General features: G+C 39.6%; 2 protein-coding genes and 1 long non-coding RNA gene across 10 annotated transcripts; 2 read left to right on the top strand and 1 right to left on the bottom strand.

The window, feature by feature from the left end:
* Nucleotides 1–752: 752 nt before the first annotated feature.
* Nucleotides 753–6,480, top strand: zgc:66479 (uncharacterized protein LOC327541 homolog). Its single transcript, XM_061272876.1, has 4 exons — nucleotides 753–1,210; nucleotides 1,997–2,448; nucleotides 2,688–2,841; nucleotides 4,994–6,480. Exons 1-4 carry the CDS (start codon nucleotides 932–934, stop codon nucleotides 5,366–5,368), a joined length of 1,260 nt encoding a protein of 419 aa, XP_061128860.1. The 5' UTR covers nucleotides 753–931; the 3' UTR covers nucleotides 5,369–6,480.
* Nucleotides 6,481–6,517: 37 nt separating this feature from the next.
* LOC133150389 (protein phosphatase 1 regulatory subunit 12B-like) lies at nucleotides 6,518–23,830 on the top strand. 8 transcript variants are annotated; one of them, XM_061272877.1, is made up of 12 exons: nucleotides 6,518–6,678; nucleotides 7,876–7,972; nucleotides 8,054–8,176; nucleotides 8,293–8,389; nucleotides 8,471–8,592; nucleotides 14,848–14,864; nucleotides 15,171–15,297; nucleotides 15,439–15,543; nucleotides 19,882–19,932; nucleotides 20,042–20,092; nucleotides 22,601–22,833; nucleotides 23,725–23,830. In XM_061272877.1, exons 1-11 carry the CDS (start codon nucleotides 6,659–6,661, stop codon nucleotides 22,733–22,735), a joined length of 945 nt encoding a protein of 314 aa, XP_061128861.1. In that variant the 5' UTR covers nucleotides 6,518–6,658; the 3' UTR covers nucleotides 22,736–22,833; nucleotides 23,725–23,830. The 8 variants fall into 8 exon arrangements, with proteins under 8 accessions (XP_061128861.1, XP_061128862.1, XP_061128865.1 ...); XM_061272878.1 differs by having other exon boundaries at nucleotides 22,601–22,837; XM_061272881.1 differs by lacking the exon at nucleotides 22,601–22,833 and adding an exon at nucleotides 21,007–21,063.
* LOC133150392 (uncharacterized) lies at nucleotides 11,350–14,202 on the bottom strand. Its single transcript, XR_009713761.1, has 3 exons — nucleotides 13,855–14,202; nucleotides 13,547–13,647; nucleotides 11,350–12,063 (listed from the first exon to the last, which is right to left on the bottom strand). It is a non-coding gene; the product is annotated as an uncharacterized LOC133150392 (long non-coding RNA).
* Nucleotides 23,831–24,061: the final 231 nt, after the last annotated feature.

Genomic DNA, 24,061 nt, shown 5'->3' with positions numbered 1-24,061 from the left:
TTGTAAGGCGGAATAAAATGAATGGCCCTATTATTCGCTTCAACATTATATAGACTACAAATATTTACGTACACTAAATAACTAGATTTAATAAAAAAAATGTGTGCATAGGAAAATCAATCCTCTTTTTCATGTTAAGGATATAAAAATCTGCTAAAATAATGGCACAGAAAAAAACAAGGGATTTTTTTCCTCAGTAAAAAGTGTGATCAACTATGAGTTAACAATAAAAACATTTGTGTTTTTATATATATAATATATATATATATTAGAAAGTGGCTCTATCATCGTCAGAGGTCACGCTGTCGTCATCTCCTGGTCAATATGAGAAATGCTGACGGTGAAAACTTCCGGGAATCCCAAATAAATATACGTCTCCGCAATTTTCCGCCTTGTTTTGTACATTCTGTTTTTGTTTCAGATATGAAAACTGAAATTTTGATATTAGAACTGTTATTAGACTTTTCCTTCCTCAACTCGTTACAATCATTATGATGTTAAATATTATATACTGATATTTTCCCAATACTTTCTATTATAATAGAGTGTAATGTAAAAATGCTGGATGTGCGCGCTATGTGGTCGGTGGCCCAACATTTTTAGGTCATTTAACGTCTGTGTACCGAGCCGATTGGACACGTGAGAGGCACGAAAATTGCTGTCGTGTAAAGAAAGGGGGTTAAAGGGGCATATCAGGAACATGACAAGAACGCCGTGTCTGTTGGCGTGCTGTAAGACCACGCGCGCGCGCGCACACACACCGCTCCGATGTCATCCGCAGTAAAAAATAGCGCCCAGAAGCTGGTAGTGGGACGGCGACGCTTCTTGAATGGACCTACACTGCTGAGATTGGAGCAGCCTCATCAACGTGCGCTCACCCAGTCCGCACCACGCCTCTCTCCTGGAACATCGTGTCCTTTGTGCAGGCACAATGACCGCCAAGCATCGCAAGGGAAAAAGCAACCACAAACACGAAGAGGACCATGGAAAAAGTGAAATTCCGGAATCCGAAATTCGAACCGGAGGGGATAGCTACACACTTGTTTTGTTTGCATGTCTCGTCGTTGTAGTCGGCGTTGCAACGGGAGCATGGTTCTATTACCAGCAGCACCAAACTTTGACGCACTTGACAGACACCATAACGGGCATGCAAATGAAAGTGGCGAAGCTCCAGGCGTCCCAGGAGACCATGCGACAGACTAGTGATAAGGTAAGAACTTAATAGTATCATACCAACTAGCTCCTCCGCACGTTGAGGCTGCAGTGCGCGCTGCAGCTTGCAAGCTTTGTCATGACCTACTGACTTGATCTCCTTCATAACTCCACGATCCAGCAGTAGCTACTATTCATTTATAACCTTCCACTTATGCAAAGTGTCTGATCTTACATGTGGCTCCACAGTCTGCAGTTGATATAAATAATATTATTAATAATACACAAACTGGATCCGTAAAGTCCCCAAGGCTAAATATAGTGTGTGGTTTAGATGATACCGTAACACAAGGGCAGACTGTTTACTAGCTCCCTTTGAAAGGTTAACCCACTAGAATTGGACTGACATTTGGGGACTTTCAGCAAATGCTCTATTTGATGTATGTCTCTTAAGGCCACTTTGAAAATGGAATTAGATTTTGAGTCTTTATTGTCAGTGTACAACGAAATAATATAGTAATTAATAAAATGTTGATTGTGTTGTGCGCATTAATGTCACCATTTGCACCTAATCAAAGGGGTACTTGTCGTTAGTTGATCATGATTTAAATCCTTAGCCTTGGGTAAATTGTGACAAATTTGTTTAATCATATTCAAAAAGTCGCATTATATACAACTCAAGCCATATGGAGTGGGCACTTCTACTGTACAGGAATGTCCTTGAAAGCTCCCTCAGCCACTTTGGATCCTGTAATGTTTTGGAATGAGAAGGCGCTAACAAGCTCAAGCCGACTGTTGGTTGTGATCTCGTGGCTCAACATCCCTGTTGCACTTGTCGTTGCAGGTGCGTGTTTCAGATGATGTAGAAGGTCGCATTAATGCTCTGGAAGAGTCGTACGCGTTGGCTCAGAAACAAGTGGACGAGGCCTTGGCTACCGCAGAGCAGCTGAAAACGTCGGATCTCCCTGCTCAGGTGCTATCGCTCCACACGGAGATGAAATCCCGCCTGGCAGAGATCCAGCGGACCACTGTCTCTGTGGAGCAAATGAGCCAGCTGCAGGCGAGGCTTCAGAAACCTGAGGAATTGGAGCAGATTGGGCTTCAGGTAGAGGGCCTCGCTACGTCGAGCGCCGACTTATCTAAGGAAGTCCAAGCCGTGATGGGGCGCCTGGAAGAAGCGGAAGCCATTTTGGATCATGTTGTCACTCTGACGGATAACCTGAAGCAGGAGACTGCACGGCTGTCGGGACTGGAGCTGCAGCTGAAGTCCTACCAGACGGAGATGGCGACTATCAGGTTAGAGAAAGCAGCTTTTTGTCCCGGGTGGGAATAACTCCTGTCCTCTGACCCATAACATTATGTTTGCTTTTGTCAAAGCCCCGCCGGCCACGGCTTTGTGTTGCTCTAAGTTGCTTTTGGTAGGTCTTATGACCACTGCAACATTGCAAGAACACACAGAGGCTGAATATTTGATAAGCATGATTTAGTATGCATGAGTAAAACCAACAAAAAGCATTGTCACGCTTCGTCCTCAGAGAGCTGCTGTTGAATGAGCACGCCGAGCAGCTCGACGTGGAGGAACTGATCAGTGCACTTCGAATGAGTATTCAGAAGCAGAACTCAGCCAGCCACAGCCGTCACGCAGAACTCAAGGCTCAGCTGGACAACCTACAATGGCAGGTTAATCAGGTAATGGTAAAGAAATGATTAATGGTGGTTATAACAACACCATTGGATGTACCGTATTTTTCGGGCTATAAAGTCCCGCTTTTTTTTTTTCATAATGTGCATTATTGCCACCATCAGTAATGCTTCAAATGTATTTACCAACTACCAGAAGAAAACAGAAAAGTAAGTGGAAGCAGTAGAATATGAAGAACTGTCGTCATGGTAACTAATGTGTGACGTAATTGCTTCCAGTCCTAGCATGCAGCATCCGCCACAATAAGCGTTTTCTAATTTCAACAGTATAGGGTGAAATAACTGACCAGATTCTATATTTGGCCACAATGCAATGCGGGATTCTAGTTTAGGTAGTAAAGTAAAATCTTATTTGAAAAGGAAACAAACAAATGCAATGCTGCCGGAGTTCAAGTTTCAATATTTATAATAAACAAAGAGACTTTGGCTGGTTGCGTGTGTACAACCTGTAATATTTTTCAGTCACAAAATTTGGCCTGCCCAAATTAGGCGCACCATCGAGCGACCGAATGTCCTTTCATGTCATCGTTTTTGCTTCTCTGTTCCTTACATGCCCAGAGGGAATCCTCATTAACTTTTTAGCTCTGTAAATGAAGCAACTAATTGCCTGACATAGATTCGGTAATGGATTCACAGTTCTGCTTGAGTCTAAGCATCTTGTATTTTTAGTGTTGTCTTAAAAGGTGGTTGTACATTTTTATTTTTTGCATTTACAGACTTAATGCATCATTGCAAGGCATAAAGCTCGACTGGGGAACAGTGTTCTTCAGTGTTCTGCAGCCAGTGTACGGACGGACCACTTAGTACCGAGTCGCAGAGATTATTAAAAAAAACAAAAAAACCCACACACAAATTCCGTACCCCAATTATATGTTATCAGGGCAGGATTGTAACGGATGGTTGCCATACAATTAAACCAATTGTCCGCGAAGGGAAAAAAGTTATGGACCACTACGCAATTATGTCCCCTTCCTCTCAGACACGCACACTCTTACGCTTCCCCAACCCGACTGCTATATTTATGCTGAAACTAATGCTTCAGATATTAAATAAAGTATGAATGTAAGCAGTATTCATCCTTATATAACTCTTCTTGTGTCACATTAGCTTAGCTCAATTGTACACCATTGCAGCAGCCTGGTTAACACGCCTCACCTAAGTGGTGGTTAGGGTTTCCAACTAGGTTTTTGAACTAGGGTTAGGGTTTCTACCAAGTGTTGCAAACTAGGGTTAGGGTTTCTACCTAGGGTTTCAAACTAGTTTTAGGGTTTCCAACTAGGGTTTCAAACTACGGTTAGGGTTTCCAACTAGGGTTTTGAACTAGGGTTAGGGTTTCTACTAAGCGTTTCAAACTAGGGTTAGGGTTTCTACCTAGGGTTTCAAACTAGGGTTAGGGTTTCCAACTAGGGTTTTAAACTAGGGGTAGGGTTTCAAACTAGGTTTTAAAACTAGGGTTAGGGTTTCTACCTAGGGTTTCAAACTAGTTTTAGGGTTTCCAACTAGGGTTTCAAACTACGGTTAGGGTTTCCAACTAGGGTTTTGAACTAGGGTTAGGGTTTCTACTAAGCGTTTCAAACTAGGGTTAGGGTTTCTACCTAGGGTTTCAAACTAGGGTTAGGGTTTCCAACTAGGGTTTTAAACTAGGGGTAGGGTTTCAAACTAGGTTTTAAAACTAGGGTTAGGGTTTCTACCTAGGGTTTCAAACTAGTTTTAGGGTTTCCAACTAGGGTTTCAAACTACGGTTAGGGTTTCCAACTAGGGTTTTGAACTAGGGTTAGGGTTTCTACTAAGCGTTTCAAACTAGGGTTAGGGTTTCTACCTAGGGTTTCAAACTAGGGTTAGGGTTTCCAACTAGGGTTTTAAACTAGGGGTAGGGTTTCAAACTAGGTTTTAAAACTAGGGTTAGGGTTTCCAACTAAGGTTTCCCACTAGTTTTAGGGTTTCTAAATAAGATTAGGGTTTCTACCTAGGGTCTCAAACTAGGGTTAGGGTTTCCAACTAGAGTTTTAAACTGAGGGTAGGGTTTCAAACTAGGTTTTAAAACTAGGATTAGGGTTTCCAACTAGTGTTTCAAAGTAGTTTTCCCTGTTGCATGCATTGGAGAATATGGATGTGATAGCACTTTGTTGTCTCCTTTAAGATGGTAGGACATGCTGAAACTGTGCCACAGCATGTGGAACAAGCTGAGGGAACTCCAGCTCCTATTATTGAGGAAGAAGATGCAGTTTCAGAGGCGGAAGCAGCAGAGTCCGACTCTGATGAGCCGGTAAAGGAAGTTTCAGATGACGAGGCTGATACTGAGCAGATGGAACAATCCCTTACCTCCCCGGAAACTCTGACAGAAAAGGAGGACCCAAGTTTGGAGGGGACTCTGAATGATGAAGATGAGTTACTGCTTGACGACGGTGATGCCAAACTGGAAATTGATGATTCTGATCAGAATGATGATAGCGTCGTCAATCCTGAAGAAGATGAATCGGACGAAGAGGAATTCGGCAATGGAGTTGAAGTGTAGGATGAATGCATCAGAAGGCAAGGTTTGTGAGGCAAAAGGAGAAGCGGCATACACCAAGTGACCTCTCCAGTTGATGAATTCAGACCAGAAGGCGTATTACAAGATTTCACGTTTACCTGTCAATAACCTCACAAGCCTCCAAAGCCTTATTGTCTAAACACTTGGTCTTTTAGCCGAGTATGTTTCATCTCCTTCAAAATCTAGGTTGTGCACTACACAACAAAATAGATTTCCTTAAAATTACTGTAAATAATTGTTAACTCTAAGCCGTAGAGTTTCCTTGTTTCCATGTAGGCTTTATGAGTATGTGAGGGGAAAAATAACAAAGGAAGAAGAATAGCCAGCCGTAGAGGTTGGAAATTAAATGAAATAATGTCTTCAATGATTCGATTTATGTAGGAAGTATTTAAAATTGTTAGGAGGATGTTTGCAATATTTGCAGAATGACAAAACTGCCACCAATTTACAGCACGGTTGTGATTAATTACCTTTTTTTTTTTTTTTTTATGAAAACAAACAAAAAAAAGTATATTTTTGTGCACTGACCTAACAAATTAAGCTGGCAACAATGGGCTTCTCAGGGAACGTGTTCTCTGTGTGTGGCTTAATGTACTGGAATTAATATGCAAATGTGATTTATATTGATCTGCAAACAAACTGAAAGACACTGCACGTTGTTACGGCACGGCTACGGTCGTATTTAGCTACTGTAATTTTGAGCTTCTGTGATCAAGAAATTCGCAAACAAATTGCAATAATTGTATTGAGGAAATTGAAAAAAAACATTGGAAGCGCAATTAATTGATGTGAGATTTAGCAATATTCAGCTTTGGGATGAGCAGTCCTAGAACACACACAAAGAAAATTGCTGAAGGCAACAATTGGAGCTCAAACAATTTGACAAAAACTATGCAATGCAGGACAAGCTGTGATTTTTTTTGGGGGGGGGGGGGGGGGGTTAAATATTCTGAGACAATGTTGTGTATTCATGTTTCATAGACGGGTGTGTTATAATTCATTTTAAACATTGCTGTACATTTTACCAAGGATTCAATTGAACTAAAATGAACTTCAATTTCAAATGGTCTTTAAAATAAACTCAATCCGACTCAGATTTGGGTAAAAAGAAAATCTGATTTAATTGATTCTACTGTATGTTGCCACTCCCCATGCCCTTCCTTTCCCCTCCGTACTCTTGTATCTTGTTTCCGTCTCTCTCTCTCTCTCTCTCTCTGCCTCTCCCTTTCAATGCTGCTGCAGTGCTTCACTTTCTGACCTTCTACTCGGACCATGCATGCTTTGGTGCCCAGGTACGTTTCATGGGGGAGATTATTTCTTTATTTTTTTTATTTGATTTTATCTGTTTATTTTTTTTTAAATATAAAAAGTTGTGTTTTCTCTATGTGTGTTTTTCAATAACAATGTTGCAAATCCTCTTGTATGCATGTGCAGCTGCTGAAACAGATGCCATGTGAGGCTATCACTGCAGGAAGTGAAATGACATTACCTGTCAGAGCTTATCTCTTTTTTTTTTTCACTCCATTGGGAGCTACTTAATGCCAGCGGCTTCCATAGGCGAAGGCTACATTTGGACTTGTAGCACAAGTGAGGCTTTTACTATAAAGTGCCAGTTTGGGTTTTAATTCCAGTGATGCGGATGTGAATGTGAAGACTTTACTGCATCTGCTAATGGATCTGAAAGCCGCTTGCGTGACAACATTTTAGGCTTCTTGCTTCCTATGAATGTGCACAGTCATGTCAGTCCATATCCACTCTAGCTTTGCACTGTTGATTCAGCAGAGTGCGCTGCTGACCAGCTTGTCAATACTCAGGATTCAAAGCGACTCCACGACAGGCACTTAAAGCCAAGGATAGAAGAGGATGGAGAAAACAAACCATCTCCAATGATGCTGATTACTCAGCTCTTTTCCTTTGTGGCGCCACAATCACTGATTCTATCCAATGTGTCATTGAAGTCATCAAGTGTGTTATAGGGAGTTATCCAGGGTCATTTGATTAAGCCAAAAATGATTTGTTTATCTGTACCAATGACATATTGTGAGAGGCTGGAGAAATTATCTTCTACTGATAGCAGCAAGTACAATTATTTTGACAGAATAATAGCTATGTGTTGAGAAAACAGACCCAGATTTTACAGAGGTTTCAGATTGAGAGTGACACAAAACCATCATTATTTCAGTATACCATGTATATGTGTGTGTGTAAATACATAAATATAAACAGTCAAGCAGCACACAATTTTCCGTACCCAAGGGGTATGGATAATTTTGGGTGTAACGCTATCTAGTCTATTTGCATCAGGGATAGGCCACGAATCATTTTGGGTGTAACTTAATCTACTATTCATATCCCATATCTTCTTCAAACTATTCATATCCCAGTGATATGAATAAATTCGGGCTTGACTGTGTCTTTATATTCTAAGTTTTTGTTGTACAACAGGGAACTTTCACGTTGTTTTAAAACGATCTGTCTGGCCGTTTTAGTTCCAGACTTTATCTGACCCCCGTCAGGGATGAAGAGGCAGAGTCTCAGAGGAGGGCAAAATCTCGTCATGCCAGACAGACCCGCAGGTCAACGCAGGTAATTTCTGAATGAGGAACAGAAGCCAAAAGATCATCAATTTGATTCATTGGTTTGTGAAACTAATTGAATGCTACGCAGGGTGTAACACTAACAGACTTGAAAGCGGCTCAGAAGATCTACAGTGGCTCAGAAGAGTTTGTACTTGATGGGAAAGTGGAGGACAGAGCAAAAATCACTCCAAGATGGAGCAGCACAGATGAGGTTGGTGAGAAAATAAAAGATGTCGTTCCGCTAGCTTCACGAGATTCATTTCTAAATTCAAGCTTTGTTTTCAATGACCAACATGTATTCAAAATGAATATTTGGTGAATGCACAGCAGGGGAACATAAAACCCAAGTTACAAAGTGTTGCTGAGTGTACAGAAGCTTGCTGCCAGCCTACGTCCACTATTACCGGCCTAAACTCCATCAGAGGTCACGTTTCTTATTTGATTGGTCAAAAAGATCAAAAAGAGGTGAAGTTTATTTACAGGAGACGAAACTTCATTTGTGCAGTGAATGGAAGAAGGTGGAGAGATGAAAATCAGAACCCCCTTGAAGAAGAGCAGCTTAAGTTCGCAAAACACAGGAGCAGACGATTGGATGGATGCGATGGATCGGACGTCACCGTTTCAGAGGTATGACGATCATTCGCAAATCGGTAAAAAGAAGCAATGCCGATTAAAATAACTAACCCTCATTGATCAGCACCAAAAACAGACTTAATATTGCAAGACATATGATTGATTACCATTTGAATTCACAAAGAACCCTGAAAGAGTTTTGTTCTCTTTTTGTGTTGTTCATACTGCTAGCACTAGAGGGCGATACAGGAGTGTTTTTCCACCAGGTCCAATTGAAAAGGAAAAACACATTTCATCAAGTACGAACTGACAGTTTGAAGGCCCCTCGGCAAGAAAAATTGTTTTATGGCATACTTAAATTCTAATGGATGATGTAAAACCTATATCCACTTGTCAGTCAGAAACAATATGATTCCACCAAATACGTTATCACACCTCGGGATGGCTCCGTTTTCATTATGGCCATCGTTCCAAATGTTCATCCCGGTTCCTCCGTCAGCCGAAAGGCATCCGCGCTTCAAAGCGGCTAAGCTCCCATCTCTGACGCAACATATGAAACTGCGCTGCAATGGTAGTGTGCTTTCAACTTGTTGTGCCGCTTAACATCTCACAAAGGACCCAGCTCCCCTCCCTCCAAGTGGCGTTGCTTCTTCACATCACATGGCTGAAGTGTCTCAGCATTCCATACCATATTGGGCAAAACGCAGGCCCTCTCTGAGCCTTTGAATCAGAAGGATTGCCTGCTGGCTTTTACCTTCTTAGCTGATACTGCGCTATGTGGGTGAACTTTGACCTTGAACGCCGCTGCTGATTCCGCCCACTTGCTGCAGCGAGGGATGGATCGAGCGGCACTGCGTCAAAGAGCATATTACCAATGCCCTTCGCAGTACAGAGTGAAAGCAATTTCTCCTCAGGAGCTGACCTCAGGTCAGGGAATCAGCTGCTCTTGGCGGTGGCATCAGAAACACAAATCAGGCGGTGGTAACATGAGAGTCTCTCAGCGTTACGAAGAGAACTATATCTGGCTGTGATAATCACAGCCTGGCTTCAGCAGTAGAATAGACGGATGCCTGTCACTAGTGCCCGCTGCTGTTTGACTGATCCCAACAGATTTTCCACATAGCTTGTCAGTAACAAAGAGGAAGACAGGTGCAGATGGATTCAGCTCTGTGATCTTGTCACCTTGGAGCTGGACGAACGTTCGGCCAGCTCATGTATATCAGACTGCAGATGGTCTTATGAGATCTTGTAAATCCTCTCATCTGCGGCTCCACATCTTGGAATACATGCGAATGCAATTTCAAACTATGTAGAACGGGGAGAGCGATTCTGTGTGCGCGTGCTGTGAATGGAGACCGCCCAGGGATGATACAGCTGCAACCTTTAATAGTATGCACCACTGCTTGTCTACTTCTCACTCTGTAAACACAACAAATACCATTGCTATTATTCAGATTTGGAAATTCAGATGTAATTTAGTATATAGGGACACACTTTATGCAATGCTGTGAATGGTTGTGAAAGGACCTTTTCTTGGGCCATCACAACACTGCATTCTTCTCACCATATAGATTCAGATACTTGTTAGCTGTTTAAAAACGTACTTAGTAACACAATCTGAGTACTATGATATTAAAGTAATGTAACTTCATTACTTTGGATTACTCTACTGCGATTGGCTGGTGACTAGTTCAGGGTGTTGCTTGTCTAGCGCCCAAAGGCTACTGGGATAGGATGGATAGATAGATGGATGGATGGATGGATGGAGGAATGGATGGAACTATGAGGAAGACATTTATCTATACAATCTTTTTTGAATCCAAACAAAACCCCCAAATTTGCGATGTTCGCACGCACTTACAAGCATTTGTGCCTCAGTAGACATAGTAAATTTTGGCCTTCGTTGTGTTTGTTAAAGGTTCGTAAAAGCTTTTATTTGTTACAAACAACAAAAAATGCTTGCAGTATTGCAATTGTTTATTGCATATGACATTTTGAAATGTTAGCTAAAATATATATTTTATCAAGAATCATGGAAACTAATGCATTTGGCTTGCTTTTGTATGCCACATAAAGTGATCTGTGTTGTAAGTAAAAAACTTTTAATGTTAAATTTGAGAACCAGTTTGAGAGTGGGCCAGGTCTCGACTATGGCAGCTCTCTTCTCCGCATTAAAAATGTAATCCTGCAAAATAATTCACATTTTATAATTGATACTTTTCTGTAAATTACAGTTAAATTTATTTGTCTGCACCCTGAATATGTATTCCATTACTCCTCAAGCCTGCTTATCTTTCCAACTAATCTTTTTGCCCTAACTGGTGAAAAAGGACGTCAGCAAGCAAACCTCACTATATATGGAAGACAGCAATGGTCCATGCTATTGCAAAGTGTGGGGCGAGCTTGTGTGTGCGTGCGCGTCCGTGCTTGTGTGCGTGCGTTAAATGGAATACTTTGACATTTAGGGCTTTGCCCCTTCTGGCGTTTGTTACTAAACTGCAAAGATGGATAAACATCATACCTAAAAAAAAAAGGTCAGTTACTGCAGTCTCACACAGAGTAGCATTATGTTTTACAAACCTTAAATGTCTATCTTAACCTCGTTTTACCTTGTGATAGAATAGATTCAATTGATGATGTGACATTCTTTACAGCCACGTACTATACAATATATACTTTACAATACGAGCAAAAACGAGTTTAAAGCCAATAATGGCTCGTTTCATTTATATATACTGTCGATGTCAACATTTTGTATTACAAAAAATTGGTTTTACTATTAAGTCTGGTGACCAAACACCTATCAGTGTGATTCAGTAAAGTTATTCACCACAATAATAATAAAACTTATTCCTCGACCACTTGATAAATCTGTTAGTGTCAATCAAAACACAGTAATATCATTGCGAAGGTCATTTTGTCATTTCTGTGCCGCTTTCACAGGTTCTCCTTAGCAAATGTATCTATTGTGCAAGGTTTGTCTTTGCCAAGAGGAAACAAATTATTTTGTTTCGCAAATTTTTACGCCACTTTGTATAATTTATGCAACACGAAAAAGATTGTTGCAGTGTGCGAGGACATAGTTGATGAAACCATCTGGCCTTTAACAGTTACAGTAAACAAAACATGTGCCGCATATTTTTGCAAAAGTTTTTTTATACAGACATTGGATTTCCATATTTGGAAAAACTATTTCTTGGATAACCGATTGCGCAAGAAGTGACAAATTCAAAGTAAGTAAAGTACAGCTGGACTCTGTCCGTCCTTCACGTCACCTGCCAGGTAGAGTGGTGAGGCTTGCCACCTGGCGGCCGCCAATATCTCCTCGGATTACCTTATGGTCTTCCAAGATGAAAACACCAGACTCTCAGATGGTGCTCCGCCTCCTCTGTGCAGTCCCGCGCATAAATGGACAATTTTAGGCCTCAGTGGCTCGTCCCGTCCTCGTTCAGAGCCTCTGGCAAGATGCCACCGAAAGCTTGGGGGAGAAGCAAAGCAGAGAGGAAGGCTGGGAGGGCGAGTGAGCTGTGAAAGGAGGGGGGAGAGAGAGAGAGAGCAGCTGATGAAGAGAGAGTATAACTTTGAGGGATCACAGGAAGAGGCAGCACAGGAAGAACTTTTGGCTCCTTTCAGGCCTTTTTTTAGGTCACAGGCTTCTGTTTACAAGTTGAAGAAAATGAGATTATATTAATTAAATCTTTGCTAAAAATTAAATTTTGATCTAAACTGACTACTGAAGCTTGGAAGAAGACCAAAGTTTCTCCAAACTGGGCCACAGCTTTACAGACTTCCCGAAGGATTCCCCGACGCACCAGCATGGGCTCAGGTGCTTGAGGCAATCTTTGCATCTGTTATCTGGAGGCGAGGGAGGCTGTAGGGGGGAGGATGTCTTCCTACTTCCCCCGCACCAAAGACCTGACTCGTACCAGGAGGTCAGTCACCGACTCACCGCCATCGTCTCCATCCCCTACAGAAAAAAGCTTCCGAGTAAGAATTTTCCTTCCTGAGAATTTTCTTTCCCCGACCATGCTATCCCCACCATCACCTTCATCAACCTGCATGAGGTGTTTGCAATTTGTCTCTTCAAATCCAGTCACACCGCATTGTCTGTCCGCTTGATAAAGCCAAACAAAGCGTCGTTTATCCTCCGAGTGTTAACGATAGATTAAAACACTTGACTGAGGATTTCGAAGAAACGATTCAGGATAAATCTACATAACACCTGAAAGTCAAAATTATCTGTCAAGGATTTGTGTCTTTAGAGAAGTAAAAGCTGGAGTGCTACAAGTGTTACTTTCTTTCTTTTTTTATATATATATAAATCGAGCTGTCACAGTACATTTATTTTCAGATTTTCTCACATTGCGCTATTATATGAGCAATGGCCCCCTCATGAAGCACCAAATTAGTTTACTATTAGAGTCATCTCTGCTGAACTCAGTTTGTGGAAAAGAGAACTTGCCTTCTGCAATTTCCTGTTATGTTTTCTCTCGCTGCAAGTGGGCTATTCTCAGTGGACTAGTGTGTTTACTGTCAGTTCATCTGCTGGGCTGTTCAAGCGCATTAAGCACCATAGTATTTTTTGCGCCTTCAAAAAACAATATTTCTATGGGGTCTCATTGGCATTTTCACATTGATGCCCATTTGAACCAGAAAGGTAGGGGATTGTTTGTGCGCAACAAACACAAACATATTCGACTGTGAACTCCAAAGGCTCAATCTTGCGATAAATAGGGGGGGGGGATGTGTAGAATTCCTCAATAATGATGTCATTTTCTGCCGACACTGTCATACTCGTGGACAAGATTCTGTGCATATTATCATGGGCTTGGGAAAAAGTTCTGGTTAATTCAGACAAAAAAAAAAATCAGGTGAGAGAGGCATAGAGATTATTGCAGTCAAAAACATACTTGACATTGTCATCAAAGTTGATCATTATTATGTTTTTAAATGTGCAATTTTGCTCTTCAAACAGATTGTGTGTGTTGTTTGTATGCTAAACACATACCTTCTCGTGTACAACTGTAACTCCATAGTGAAATGCCAACCATCCATCATCTCTCTATCCTTCCCAGGGTAACGGCTGAGCTGGAGTCTTCTCCTAGCTGACTGTGGGCAAAAGGCCAACCGCAGAGTCGATATCAATAATTTAACAAGCATTCAGGCTCAAATATACAAAATGACTATTGTATTCAAATTATTATTCATGGATCCATGTACTGCTCATTACATTAACTGTTATAGCATGTCCCTTATATGGACATATCATAAATAAGACATGGATCATTTTTATTATCATTCCAAGCGACTACATACATTTTTCGGGAGTTCCTACTGCCGCTAAGTGCAAACACAAGTGCCAGAAGGTCGTTGGGATAGTTTGAAGAAGCCTTCACTCTTCTATCTTGTAGAAACAAAACGCAATGCGGCTGAAACTGGTGTGTCAAGGGGATGTTGTGGCAAGTCAATATTTTTCAAGATTTCGCTTTATGTGTGGGCTCTCTCTGGAGGGTTGGAGGCCTGTGTTTGGTCAGCTCTCTTCAAACCCATGACCACATAAGGATACGAAGCACTGGCTTGGTCGTGTAAACACTAACGAATAGCTCCTTTAATGCACTCTTTAAACATGAGAATAAATATTGACTATTTTGCATTAAATATTGATTGGGCTACATGTGGTTCTTAGCTTTTCTTGTGAACAGAAATGTTTGAATTGGCAGTGTAGAATTTGTGAGTCTGCGGCAGACCTTGCAAACGGATCAGAGACCAATAGGGCCTCGCTCCAACCATTAAATGGTCGTAAACATCCACATATGTGTCAGGTTTACAAGCCCTTTTTTTGTTGGGCAGTGGACAGTCATAACATCACTATTCTTGACACATTTTTGAAAACGTTAACTTTCATAAAACAGTCATGGAAAACTACTGAAAAAAACTACAGGGGTTGACAGCCCTTAAATTCTTTTGAAAAGGGAATTAATTCAACACGTTAGGCTGAATGTTTTGCAGCACAAGGTCTTCCTGGATAATTCTTCAAGCTCTTGGTCAAGTTTGCAATTACTTTTGATGTGATGACGTTATCTTTATGCAATTAGTAGTGGGAGATTACACCAGCAAGGTTTGATTTTAGTCAACGTTGAAATCCCTCAAGGATGCTGCACAATGTTATCTACCTGGAAGTTATTCTGAGAATGGAAAATAGTTCCGCTTTATCTAACACAGACTGAATAATACATCTGGCTCTAAGCACACTTAATTGTTTCCAGTGTTTTGAATGATCCCCGATTGAATGGTTTCTTTGTTTTTCAGCATGACAGATTGTCAAGGTAAGTGTTTCTCTTTTTCCACCCTACGATTCCACGGCTGACGGTTAACCCTTAATAGCATCAAAATACTTTGAGCCCCTGAAATTTATTTTAGTAGTCCAAACTTTGTGATTTTATAAAATATAAATTTAACACTAAGTCTGATGCATATTTAATAATTGTACTTCTGCTGAATGATGGCATGAAATCACTTGGTTCTACTGCCTTATAGATTTAGATACTATATTTTTAATTAACGAAGAAAGTTGCTTGCATGACAAAAAAAAGTAAGCCTACCAGAAGTAGCGTGAATGTGATCTGCTGCAGATTGGACTCGAGTGGGGAGAATATCCCTGATAGATTGGGACGGACCAGCTCCTACATTCGCAGGGAGACCAGGCTAGCTTCTCTGAACAAGCCGGAGCAAGACATCACAAGCAAAGACTATAAGAAGGTGAAACTTGTGAATATTTCATTCTCTCAAAGATCTTTAACTGCAGTGCGAGGAAAACAACAGAACAATTTTAATTTAAACATCTGGTCCAGAAGGAATTGCTCATAGTCAGTTTTATATTTTATGATGTTACTTTATTAGATGTACGCAGACGCTCTACATGAGAATGACCGTCTCAAGTCCAGGTTGCAGGACAGCAAGCAAGAACTTGTTAGCATCCGTTCCCAGCTGGAGAAAGTGACTCAAGTAAGTGAATTTCTTTATAGTCTTGTCATAATCCAAATTTGTTTCAAAAGTTACATGCAGAAAAAAGATGAATCGGCTACTTTGGCGCTCTTCACCTTAGATAATCCGCAGGCAGAAGCACAATAAATTATCATCATTATTATCAGTATTAGTTGCTATTGTAGCAGTAGAATTGTCGCACAATAAAACTCTTCAATACTCACTTTTTAAACGAATGCACACGTTCTGGGAATATGAGAAGTGCAGGATGAGAACAAACCTTCTCCTGCCTTGCCAGCCAGAAAATAATTAGGACAAGGCAGGTAAACAACATGAGTTTGTCACAGATTGGATGGAGCAAGGTGACCAAATGCAGCTTGGTTCAGGGTTTATTGAAGCAAACTCAAAAGGCAAACTGACATGACTTAACAAACAATAACTTGGCTGACCGGGACATGAGACAAGAAGACTACAGCCATGCCAACAACAGCCGTGACAACATCAATGCTCCCACGGAGAGTGAGGGTGGGGCACCTAGGACTTAAATACACGACAGGTAATAAGTGGCAGGCGAAAATGATCACACTAATCAGGAGGGGAGGGGTAAGCACACAGGCACACGGACAGAAACCAGACACATAGCAAAACTCGGGACGAGACATGACAGAGTTGTGTCAATTATTAATTTTAGAATAGGCCGCAGGCCAATAAAAATCAGATGGCGGACTGCAAATGGCCCCCAAGCCATAGTTTTGACACACTGCTTTCGCCATTAATGTACACACTGTCACGTCTCGTCCCCGGTTGTTTTATAATGTGTAGATTGTCATGGTTTCTGTCCGTGTCTGTGTACTCGTCCCTCCCTTCCTGTGTCAACTCACAATCCATGTACTAACTACAGTCACCTGCCTCTTGTTATCTGTCTTGTATAAGTCCTGTTTGCATGTCAGTCCCGGTCGGGTCATTGATGTCTTGACGTTTGATGTAGTCTTGTCTCACATCCCGGTCAGTCAGTCCAGTTATGACTTTGTTAAGTTAAGTTAAGTTAAGTTAAGTTAGGTTAGGTTAGGTTAGGTAAGTTAAGTTAAGTTAAGTTAAGTTAAGTTAAGTTAAGTTAAGTTAAGTTAAGTTAAGTTAAGTTAAGTTAAGTTAAGTTAAGCTAAGCTAAGTTAAGTTAAGTTAAGTTAAGATAAATTGAGTTAAGTTAAGTTAAGTTAAGTTAAGTCTTGACGTTTGATGTAGTCTTGTCTCACATCCCGGTCAGTCAGTCCAGTTATGACTTTGTTAAGTTAAGTTAAATTAAGTTAAGCTAAGTTAAGTTAAGTTAAGTTAGGTTAGGTAGGTTAAGTTAAGTTAAGTTAAGTTAAGTTAAGTTAAGTTAAGTTAAGTTAAGTTAAGTTAAGTCTTGACGTTTGATGTAGTCTTGTCTCACATCCCGGTCAGTCCAGTTATGACTTTGTTAAGTTAAGTTAAATTAAGTTAAGCTAAGTTAAGTTAAGTTAGGTTAGTTAAGTTAAGTTAAGTTAAGTTAAGCTAAGCTAAATTAAGTTACGTTAAGTTAAGTTAGGTTAAGTTAGGTAAACCAGAACATTATGAACAATATATTACAGGGCTAACATTGCCCCTTGTTAAGTTAAGTTAAGTTAAGTTAGGTTAGGTTAAGTTAAGTTAAGATAAGTTAAGTTAAGTTAAGTTAAGTTAAGTAAAGTTAAGTTAAGTTAAGTTAAGATAAGTTGAGTTAAGTTAAGTTAAGCTAAGTTAAGTTAAGTTAAGATAAGTTAAGTTAAGTTAAGTTAAGTTAAGTTAAGTTAAGATAAGTTGAGTTAAGTTAAACTAGGTTAAGTTAAGTTAAATTAAGTTACGTTAAGTTAGGTTAAGTTAGGTAAACCAGAACATTATGAACAATATATTACAGGTTAAGTTAGGTTAAGTTAGGTTAGGTTAAGTTAAGTTAAGTTAAGTTAAGATAAGTTAAGTTAAGTTAAGTTGAGATAAATTGAGTTAAGTTAAGTTAAGTTAGATTAAGTTAAATTAAGTTAAATTAAGTTAAATTAGGTTAAATTAAGTTAAATTAAATTAAGATAGATTGAGTTAAATTAAATTAAGCTAAGCTAAATTAAGTTAAGATAAGTTAAGATAAGTTAAGTTAAGTTAAGTTGAGTTAAGTTAAGTTAAGTTAAGCTAAGTTAAGTTAAGTTAAGTTAAATTAAGTTACGTTAAGTTAGGTTAAGTTAGGTAAACCAGAACATTATGAACAATATATTACAGGGCTAACATTGCCCCCTGGGTGGAAAGGAATGGAACACCATCTGGTTAAGTTAGGTTAAGTTAGGTTAGGTTAAGTTAGGTTAAGTTAAGTTAAGTTAAGCTAAGCTAAGTTAAGTTAAGTTAAGTTAAGTTAAGTTAAATTAAGTTAAGTTAAGTTAAATTAAGTTACGTTAAGTTAGGTTAAGTTAGGTAAACCAGAACATTATGAACAATATATTACAGGGCTAACATTGCCCCTGGGTGGAAAGGAATGGAACACCATCTGGTTAAGTTAGGTTAAATTAGGTTAAGTTAAGTTAAATTAAATTAGGTTAAATTAAGTTAAGTTAAATTAAGTTAAATTAAGTTAAATTAAGTTAAGTTAGGTTAAGTTAAGGTAAGTTAGGTTAGGTTAGGTTAAGTTAAGTTAAGTTAGGTTAAGTTAGGTTAGGTTAAGTTAGGTTAGGTTAAGTTAGGTTAAGTTAGGTTAAGTTAAGTTAAGTTAAGTTAGGTTAAGTTAGGTTAAGTTGTTAAGTTGTTAAGTTAAGTTAAGTTAAGTTAAGTTAGGTTAGGTTAAGTTAGGTTAAGTTAAGTTAAGTTAAGTTAAGTTAGGTTAGTTTAAGTTAAGTTAAGTTAAGTTAAGTTAAGTTAGGTTTGGTTAAGTTAAGTTAAGTTAAGTTAAGTTAAGTTAAGTTTTCAGTTAGGTTAGGTTAGGTTAGGTTAGGTTAAGTTAGGTTAGGTTAAGTTAGGTTAGGTTAAGTTAGGTTAGGTTAGGTTAAGTTGAGATAAGTTGAGTTAAGTTAAATTAGATTAAGTTAAATTAAGTTAAATTAAGTTAAATTAGGTTAAATTAAGTTAAGTTAAGATAAGTTGAGTTAAGTTAAGTTAAGCTAAGTTAAGTTAAGATAAGTTAAGTTAAGTTAAGATAAGTTGAGTTAAGTTAAGTTAAGCTAAGTTAAGTTAAGTTAAATTAAGTTACGTTAAGTTAGGTTAAGTTAGGTAAACCAGAACATTATGAACAATATATTACAGGGCTAACATTGCCCCTGGGTGGAAAGGAATGGAACACCATCTGGTTAAGTTAGGTTAAGTTAGGTTAGGTTAAGTTAGGTTAAGTTAAGTTGAGTTAAGCTAAGTTAAGTTAAGTTAAGTTAAGTTAAATTAAGTTACGTTAAATTAAGTTACGTTAAGTTACGTTAAGTTAAGTTAGGTTAAGTTAGGTAAACCAGAACATTATGAACAATATATTACAGGGCTAACATTGCCCCTGGGTGGAAAGGAATGGAACACCATCTGGTTAGGTTAAGTTAAGTTAAATTAAATTAGGTTAAGTTAAGTTAAATTAAGTTAAATTAAGTTAAGTTAAGTTAGGTTAAGTTAAGTTAAGTTAAGGTAAGTTAGGTTAGGTTAGGTTAAGTTAGGTTAGGTTAAGTTAAGTTAAGTTAGGTTAAGTTAGGTTAGGTTAAGTTAGGTTAGGTTAAGTTAGGTTAAGTTAGGTTAAGTTAAGTTAAGTTAAGTTAAGTTAAGTTAAGTTGTTAAGTTAAGTTAAGTTAAGTTAGGTTAGGTTAGGTAAACCAGAACATTATGAACAATATATTACAGGGCTAACATTGCCCCTGGGTGGAAAGGAATGGAACACCATCTGGTTAAGTTAGGTTAAGTTAGGTTAGGTTAAGTTAGGTTAAGTTAAGTTAAGTTAGGTTAAGTTAAGTTAAGTTAAGTTAAGTTAGGTTTGGTTAAGTTAAGTTAAGTTTTCAGTTAGGTTAAGTTAGGTTAGGTTAAGTTAGGTTAAGTTAGGTTAGGTTAAGTTAGGTTAGGTTAGGTTAGGTTAAGTTAGGTTAGGTTAAGTTAGGTTAGGTTAAGTTAGGTTAGGTTAAGTTAGGTTAGGTTAGGTTAAGTTAGGTTGAGTTGAGTTGAGTTGAGTTGAGTTAAGTTAAGTTGGTTGGTTCCCCTCATCCTCCCTTCCCACTACCTTATCCCTCAATAGACCCTGGTCCAAGCTGCATTTGGTCACCCTGCTCAATTCCGATCTGTGATACACACAGATTATTTCAGTTATTGCGCAAGTGTTTCATCCGTTTTGTCATAATCAAGCAACAATCTTATTTGCAGAGGCAAGACAGAATAGCAGAGAAATCTACTCTGCTTGAATCTGAGAAAAAGGTAAAATTTGTCACGTGTATTTTAATCCCACCATGTTTGGATGAGGAAGGATAGGTGTTTCTTTGTGCTCTACTGATGCAACCTATTTTATCGCCTTTTTTATTTGCAGGAAAAACAGGCCCTTGAAAAACGAGTGTCGGGCATGGAAGATGAAATTAAGGTCAGTTTATGTAAATCTGTCGTGCATTTTGCATCACAAGTTGGGGTGTTTTCTCAACTGAGAGATGTTAAAGGTTTACACTCTCCATCCTTTTGATTTCTTATCACTTGTCCTTAGGATAGCATGTGGCTGGAGCTTAGCTGACTTGAGAGCTATCAATTGCGAACAGACAAACCGCCACATTTATGGAAAATTTTGAGTCTTGAACTAACCTAACATGCATGTTTTTAAAAATAAAAGTACGGGGAAAGCCCACAAGCGTATTGTGCAGCTTGCCGAGTCCATCTTGTGCCAGCGACGTCAGACACTTTAAGTGTCAAATGAGATGCATACATTAGGCCAGGTGGCTTTGGAGTCAAGGAGAGAGGAGGTTAAAGCTTCAGGCTCATTAGCCACACTGCTCTGCTGGGTCACTTCCTGTCAGGCGAAGGAGTTTGCACCGCGGCTGCTCGGCTATGCTTCATCCCACTGATGGGGTTGAGTGTTGTGACCTAGTTCCAGTTGATTACCAAACTCGGTCCAATAGCGAAAGACCTGCTTTTGTGAGACATTCCTGCTCTGCACAGAGTGTTCTACTTTAGTGAGAGACAGTGCGGCAGATTGTACGCTTGGGAAAGCCGGTGCAAATGTTGCAAGATAACACTGTTGCATTCTTATGCTATGCAAAGGTCAAACATAACATAACTCAAAAACAATTGGCAGGGCCTTCAATCGTTTGGACATTGCGCAACATTGGTTCGGCGTTGTCAAACACAAAATTAGTCTTAGCTGTCACATCCAAATCTCTATTCTGCTATATTGCAAAATCTCGGTGCTTGATTTTGGAAACAAAATGGTGAAAGGGAATCTGATATTGACAGATTAAGGTTAGAGTCAGATGTTTGACATCCATGTTGTCACGGTTCCCTCAGCAGGACCCCCCAGCTCGGTTCCGTTGCGGGTACCAACCCTGAGGGGAGGGGGTGGGGATGGTGAGTGGTCGCCATAACGCTGGAGTTGAAGAGCGACACCTGCCTGTCACTTTGATTGTCAAAGACTGGGGCATGTTTTCACGTGTTGACACTCAATCGGTTTCAAAATATGAACACAATTCTCAGCACTCTTTCACAGCTTCAACCCTCCCAGTTGACCTTTTAAAACAGAAGCATCAAAAAGCTTGCATCCCATTTTGAAACACGGAATTTTGACACTGGTCGTGTTTTGATGATTCTTTTATGCACCACCACAATGGATTTGTAGTCAAATAATTCAGTGTGATTAAAGTATTGGCTAAAATGGAAGGGGTTGCACGATCATTCTATTTACTGTAGCAATAACGGACAGGTTCTCCACTTTGAGGGGCTCAATAGTTTTTGGCGAAAACAATCAGTTTTAATATTGATAAATCCCTGCTTTTTGCTCCCTCCGCTTTTGTCCTCAGTAAGTGAAAACCATGAATGTGCCGTTGGCCTTGAATTGGGGCCAATGAAAAATATTTAATATAGTTGCCTTCAGAAAGTCTTGAGTTGCGTTTACTGTTGAGCTTATGAGTTTTGTAGCAGTCATTCTTGTTCTCCAAGGAAAAGAAATCCTACTAGCATTTACTTTTGTTGTTACTGCAAGTTACGGAAAACCAAGTCAAACCTTTTTCAAAAGCGAAAAGAGATATTCTTCAGTGGCTAAACAAGTCAGTGGTGAAATTTCACACCAGTAGAGTATGCTTTTTACAAAGTGAAAATAAAATTGAAGGTAGGAAGAGCGACCAACTAGGAGCAAGTGAAGAAGGCAGCAATAAAGGATCCATGTGGTTGGACTTCAAATTATGAAACATCTTGAATTAAAGTTTAATGCCAACACTTGACTCCCATTTTGATAATTTCAATCCATCATGGTGAAGTTTATAAATCAAAATCATGAAAAACGTTCAGTGGCGCATACTGTTGTGACACAAAATCACGTTTGCACAATATTAAGGTTATAATGACAGCATCAAGAATGTCACTACCCCCCTCCCCCACTCGTCTAAGCGCATTCCTTCAGATAGTCAACTTTACGTATATGCATGACCTGTTTAATGCGAAACAAGAGCATTGTCTCAACTGGCTTATATAATTGTAATTCAGCGTTGTAAAAAGCAGCCAGCTGTCCTCGTTCCTCATCCTCGACCGCATTTGTGTATGGCTTAGTGTGACTGTGTACATGCAAAATCTTGTCTGAGTAAAATACTGTCAGCAATTGCCTCATATCTGGAACTAATCATACCAAGAGAGGCTTTAATAAGAACCAATTTGAATGTTAAATGAATAATTCTAGAATAAAATTGCTTGAAATATTTTAAATTAACATTTAATATCACCTTTAGCATGCAACCCACCACTCTGTTGAGCGCCCTTTATTTTGTTTGTTTTTTCTTCCTATTTCTTCTGAAGTTTGAATTTTGTGTCGTTCTTTGAGCATTTCATTGCACAGCCTTCCTCTTCCTTGCACGCTTTCTGTCTTCCCTTCTGGGTATCTTTCTCCTCTGTGCAGGCTTTCCCTGCTCTTGCTCAGGCCCAGGCTTTGCGGAGCGTCAACGAGCGCCTCCTGGCTGAAAATAGAGCCTTGCTGCGAGCCCTCGCCCGCCTCTCTGAGACGGCCTCCATACCGGAGACAGAGGACCTCTGAACTCACCTCTTCTCTTCTCACCCTCTTCCCGAACAACATAACTCTCCTTCTGATGCCTCTGCAGACCCCCCCCTCATCCTCTGCCGTGTTCCTCTCAGGCAGGTTGTGCCAATGCCTTGCACCCCCCCCCCCCATCTTTCAGTGCACTCTTTTCATTTTCCCTTTTCTTCACCACTCTAATATCACAAATCTGTTTTATAAATTGATCTCCAGGTAGTATTTTGTTACATTTACACTTGAGGCATCACACGGTGTTGACATGAATCGACCTGCTCAATCGTGAAGAGAGTCCAGCGTAGGGTGACTGTGAATCAATCAGATTTCTGTCTCTGTGACAAACTTGGGAAGTTTTTGGGTCAGTCTACAATGTCCTCATAACAACTTGTGTGAAAGTCTCTTGTCGTCTTCTCTCTTCTGTTGCATCGACAAAGTAGTCGCGGCAACTTTGAAAAATAACAAAAACTTAACAATTAAGACTCGCATCAAACCTCTAGAATTGTACCTTTGGCTAAAGATGGCATAAATGGGTGAATGTGAGACTTTGTAAAGCACTAAAATGTAAAAAAAGATCAATAAATATGATACAATGACACCCCCCAAAAAATCCATGACCTAGTAAGACCACAAAAGATGAATCTCAATATAGAAAGGGAACACTGTAGGTTCAGTGACGTATTCCGGAAGAACAGAAGGTTATTGTGTATCTCCAGCAAAGAGGAAATACTTTGACAAAGAGGCAGTTTATTTTTAGTCCTTACCCCTTGTGAGGGACACGACCTAGATTCTCAAGTCTTGTTTCTCTGTTTGACCTTCTTACAAATTCCACATCAGTGCATGATCGTTTCCCATGAAGCATGTCACTGAAAATTATTTGTGTGGTGAATGAGGTTGTTTTGGTGTCGCCGAGCTCTGTAACTGCAGTCAGTCGCTTTCAGTGTGATCTGTTTTTTGTTCCCCATGTAACTCATTGCTTGCATCCACTTCCTCAGGTCTTGACGGAACTCAAGATGGACAACCAGAGGCTAAAGGATGAGAACGGCGCTCTCATTCGGGTTATCAGCAAACTTTCAAAATAAAAGGATGTCACAACTTAAAGCTCTTTGTCTTCAGATGTTCAAGCTATTTATGGACAGTTCAGGTTTGACTGTATAATAATGAGCAATCATATCATTTTCAGGACCATGCATGCAGGTTGATATTTGAAAAGAATGAATGCATGGATACCTCAACACAAATAGTGTATGTCTTTATGACATGAAAATCCGTAGTGCTAATTACTAGGCTTTTACATACTGGCCATGGCAAGATGAATATAATACCCAGGGC

Source organism: Syngnathus typhle, linkage group LG2 (genome assembly GCF_033458585.1).
Source record: "Syngnathus typhle isolate RoL2023-S1 ecotype Sweden linkage group LG2, RoL_Styp_1.0, whole genome shotgun sequence".
Lineage (NCBI taxonomy): Eukaryota > Metazoa > Chordata > Actinopteri > Syngnathiformes > Syngnathidae > Syngnathus > Syngnathus typhle.
Note: the sequence above shows the minus strand (reverse complement) of the source record. Positions and strands in the feature narration are given on the sequence as shown.

Excerpts from the sequence above, each read along its gene's own strand:
- zgc:66479 (XM_061272876.1), top strand. The coding sequence starts at position 932 with ATGACCGCCAAGCATCGCAAGGGAAAAAGCAACCACAAACACGAAGAG. Across the intron at positions 1,211-1,996 it reads TGCGACAGACTAGTGATAAG|GTGCGTGTTTCAGATGATGT; the intron begins GTAAGAACTTAA and ends TTGTCGTTGCAG. Across the intron at positions 2,449-2,687 it reads ACGGAGATGGCGACTATCAG|AGAGCTGCTGTTGAATGAGC; the intron begins GTTAGAGAAAGC and ends CTTCGTCCTCAG.
- LOC133150389 (XM_061272877.1), top strand. The coding sequence starts at position 6,659 with ATGCATGCTTTGGTGCCCAG. Across the intron at positions 6,679-7,875 it reads ATGCATGCTTTGGTGCCCAG|TTCCAGACTTTATCTGACCC; the intron begins GTACGTTTCATG and ends TGGCCGTTTTAG. Across the intron at positions 7,973-8,053 it reads AGACCCGCAGGTCAACGCAG|GGTGTAACACTAACAGACTT; the intron begins GTAATTTCTGAA and ends AATGCTACGCAG.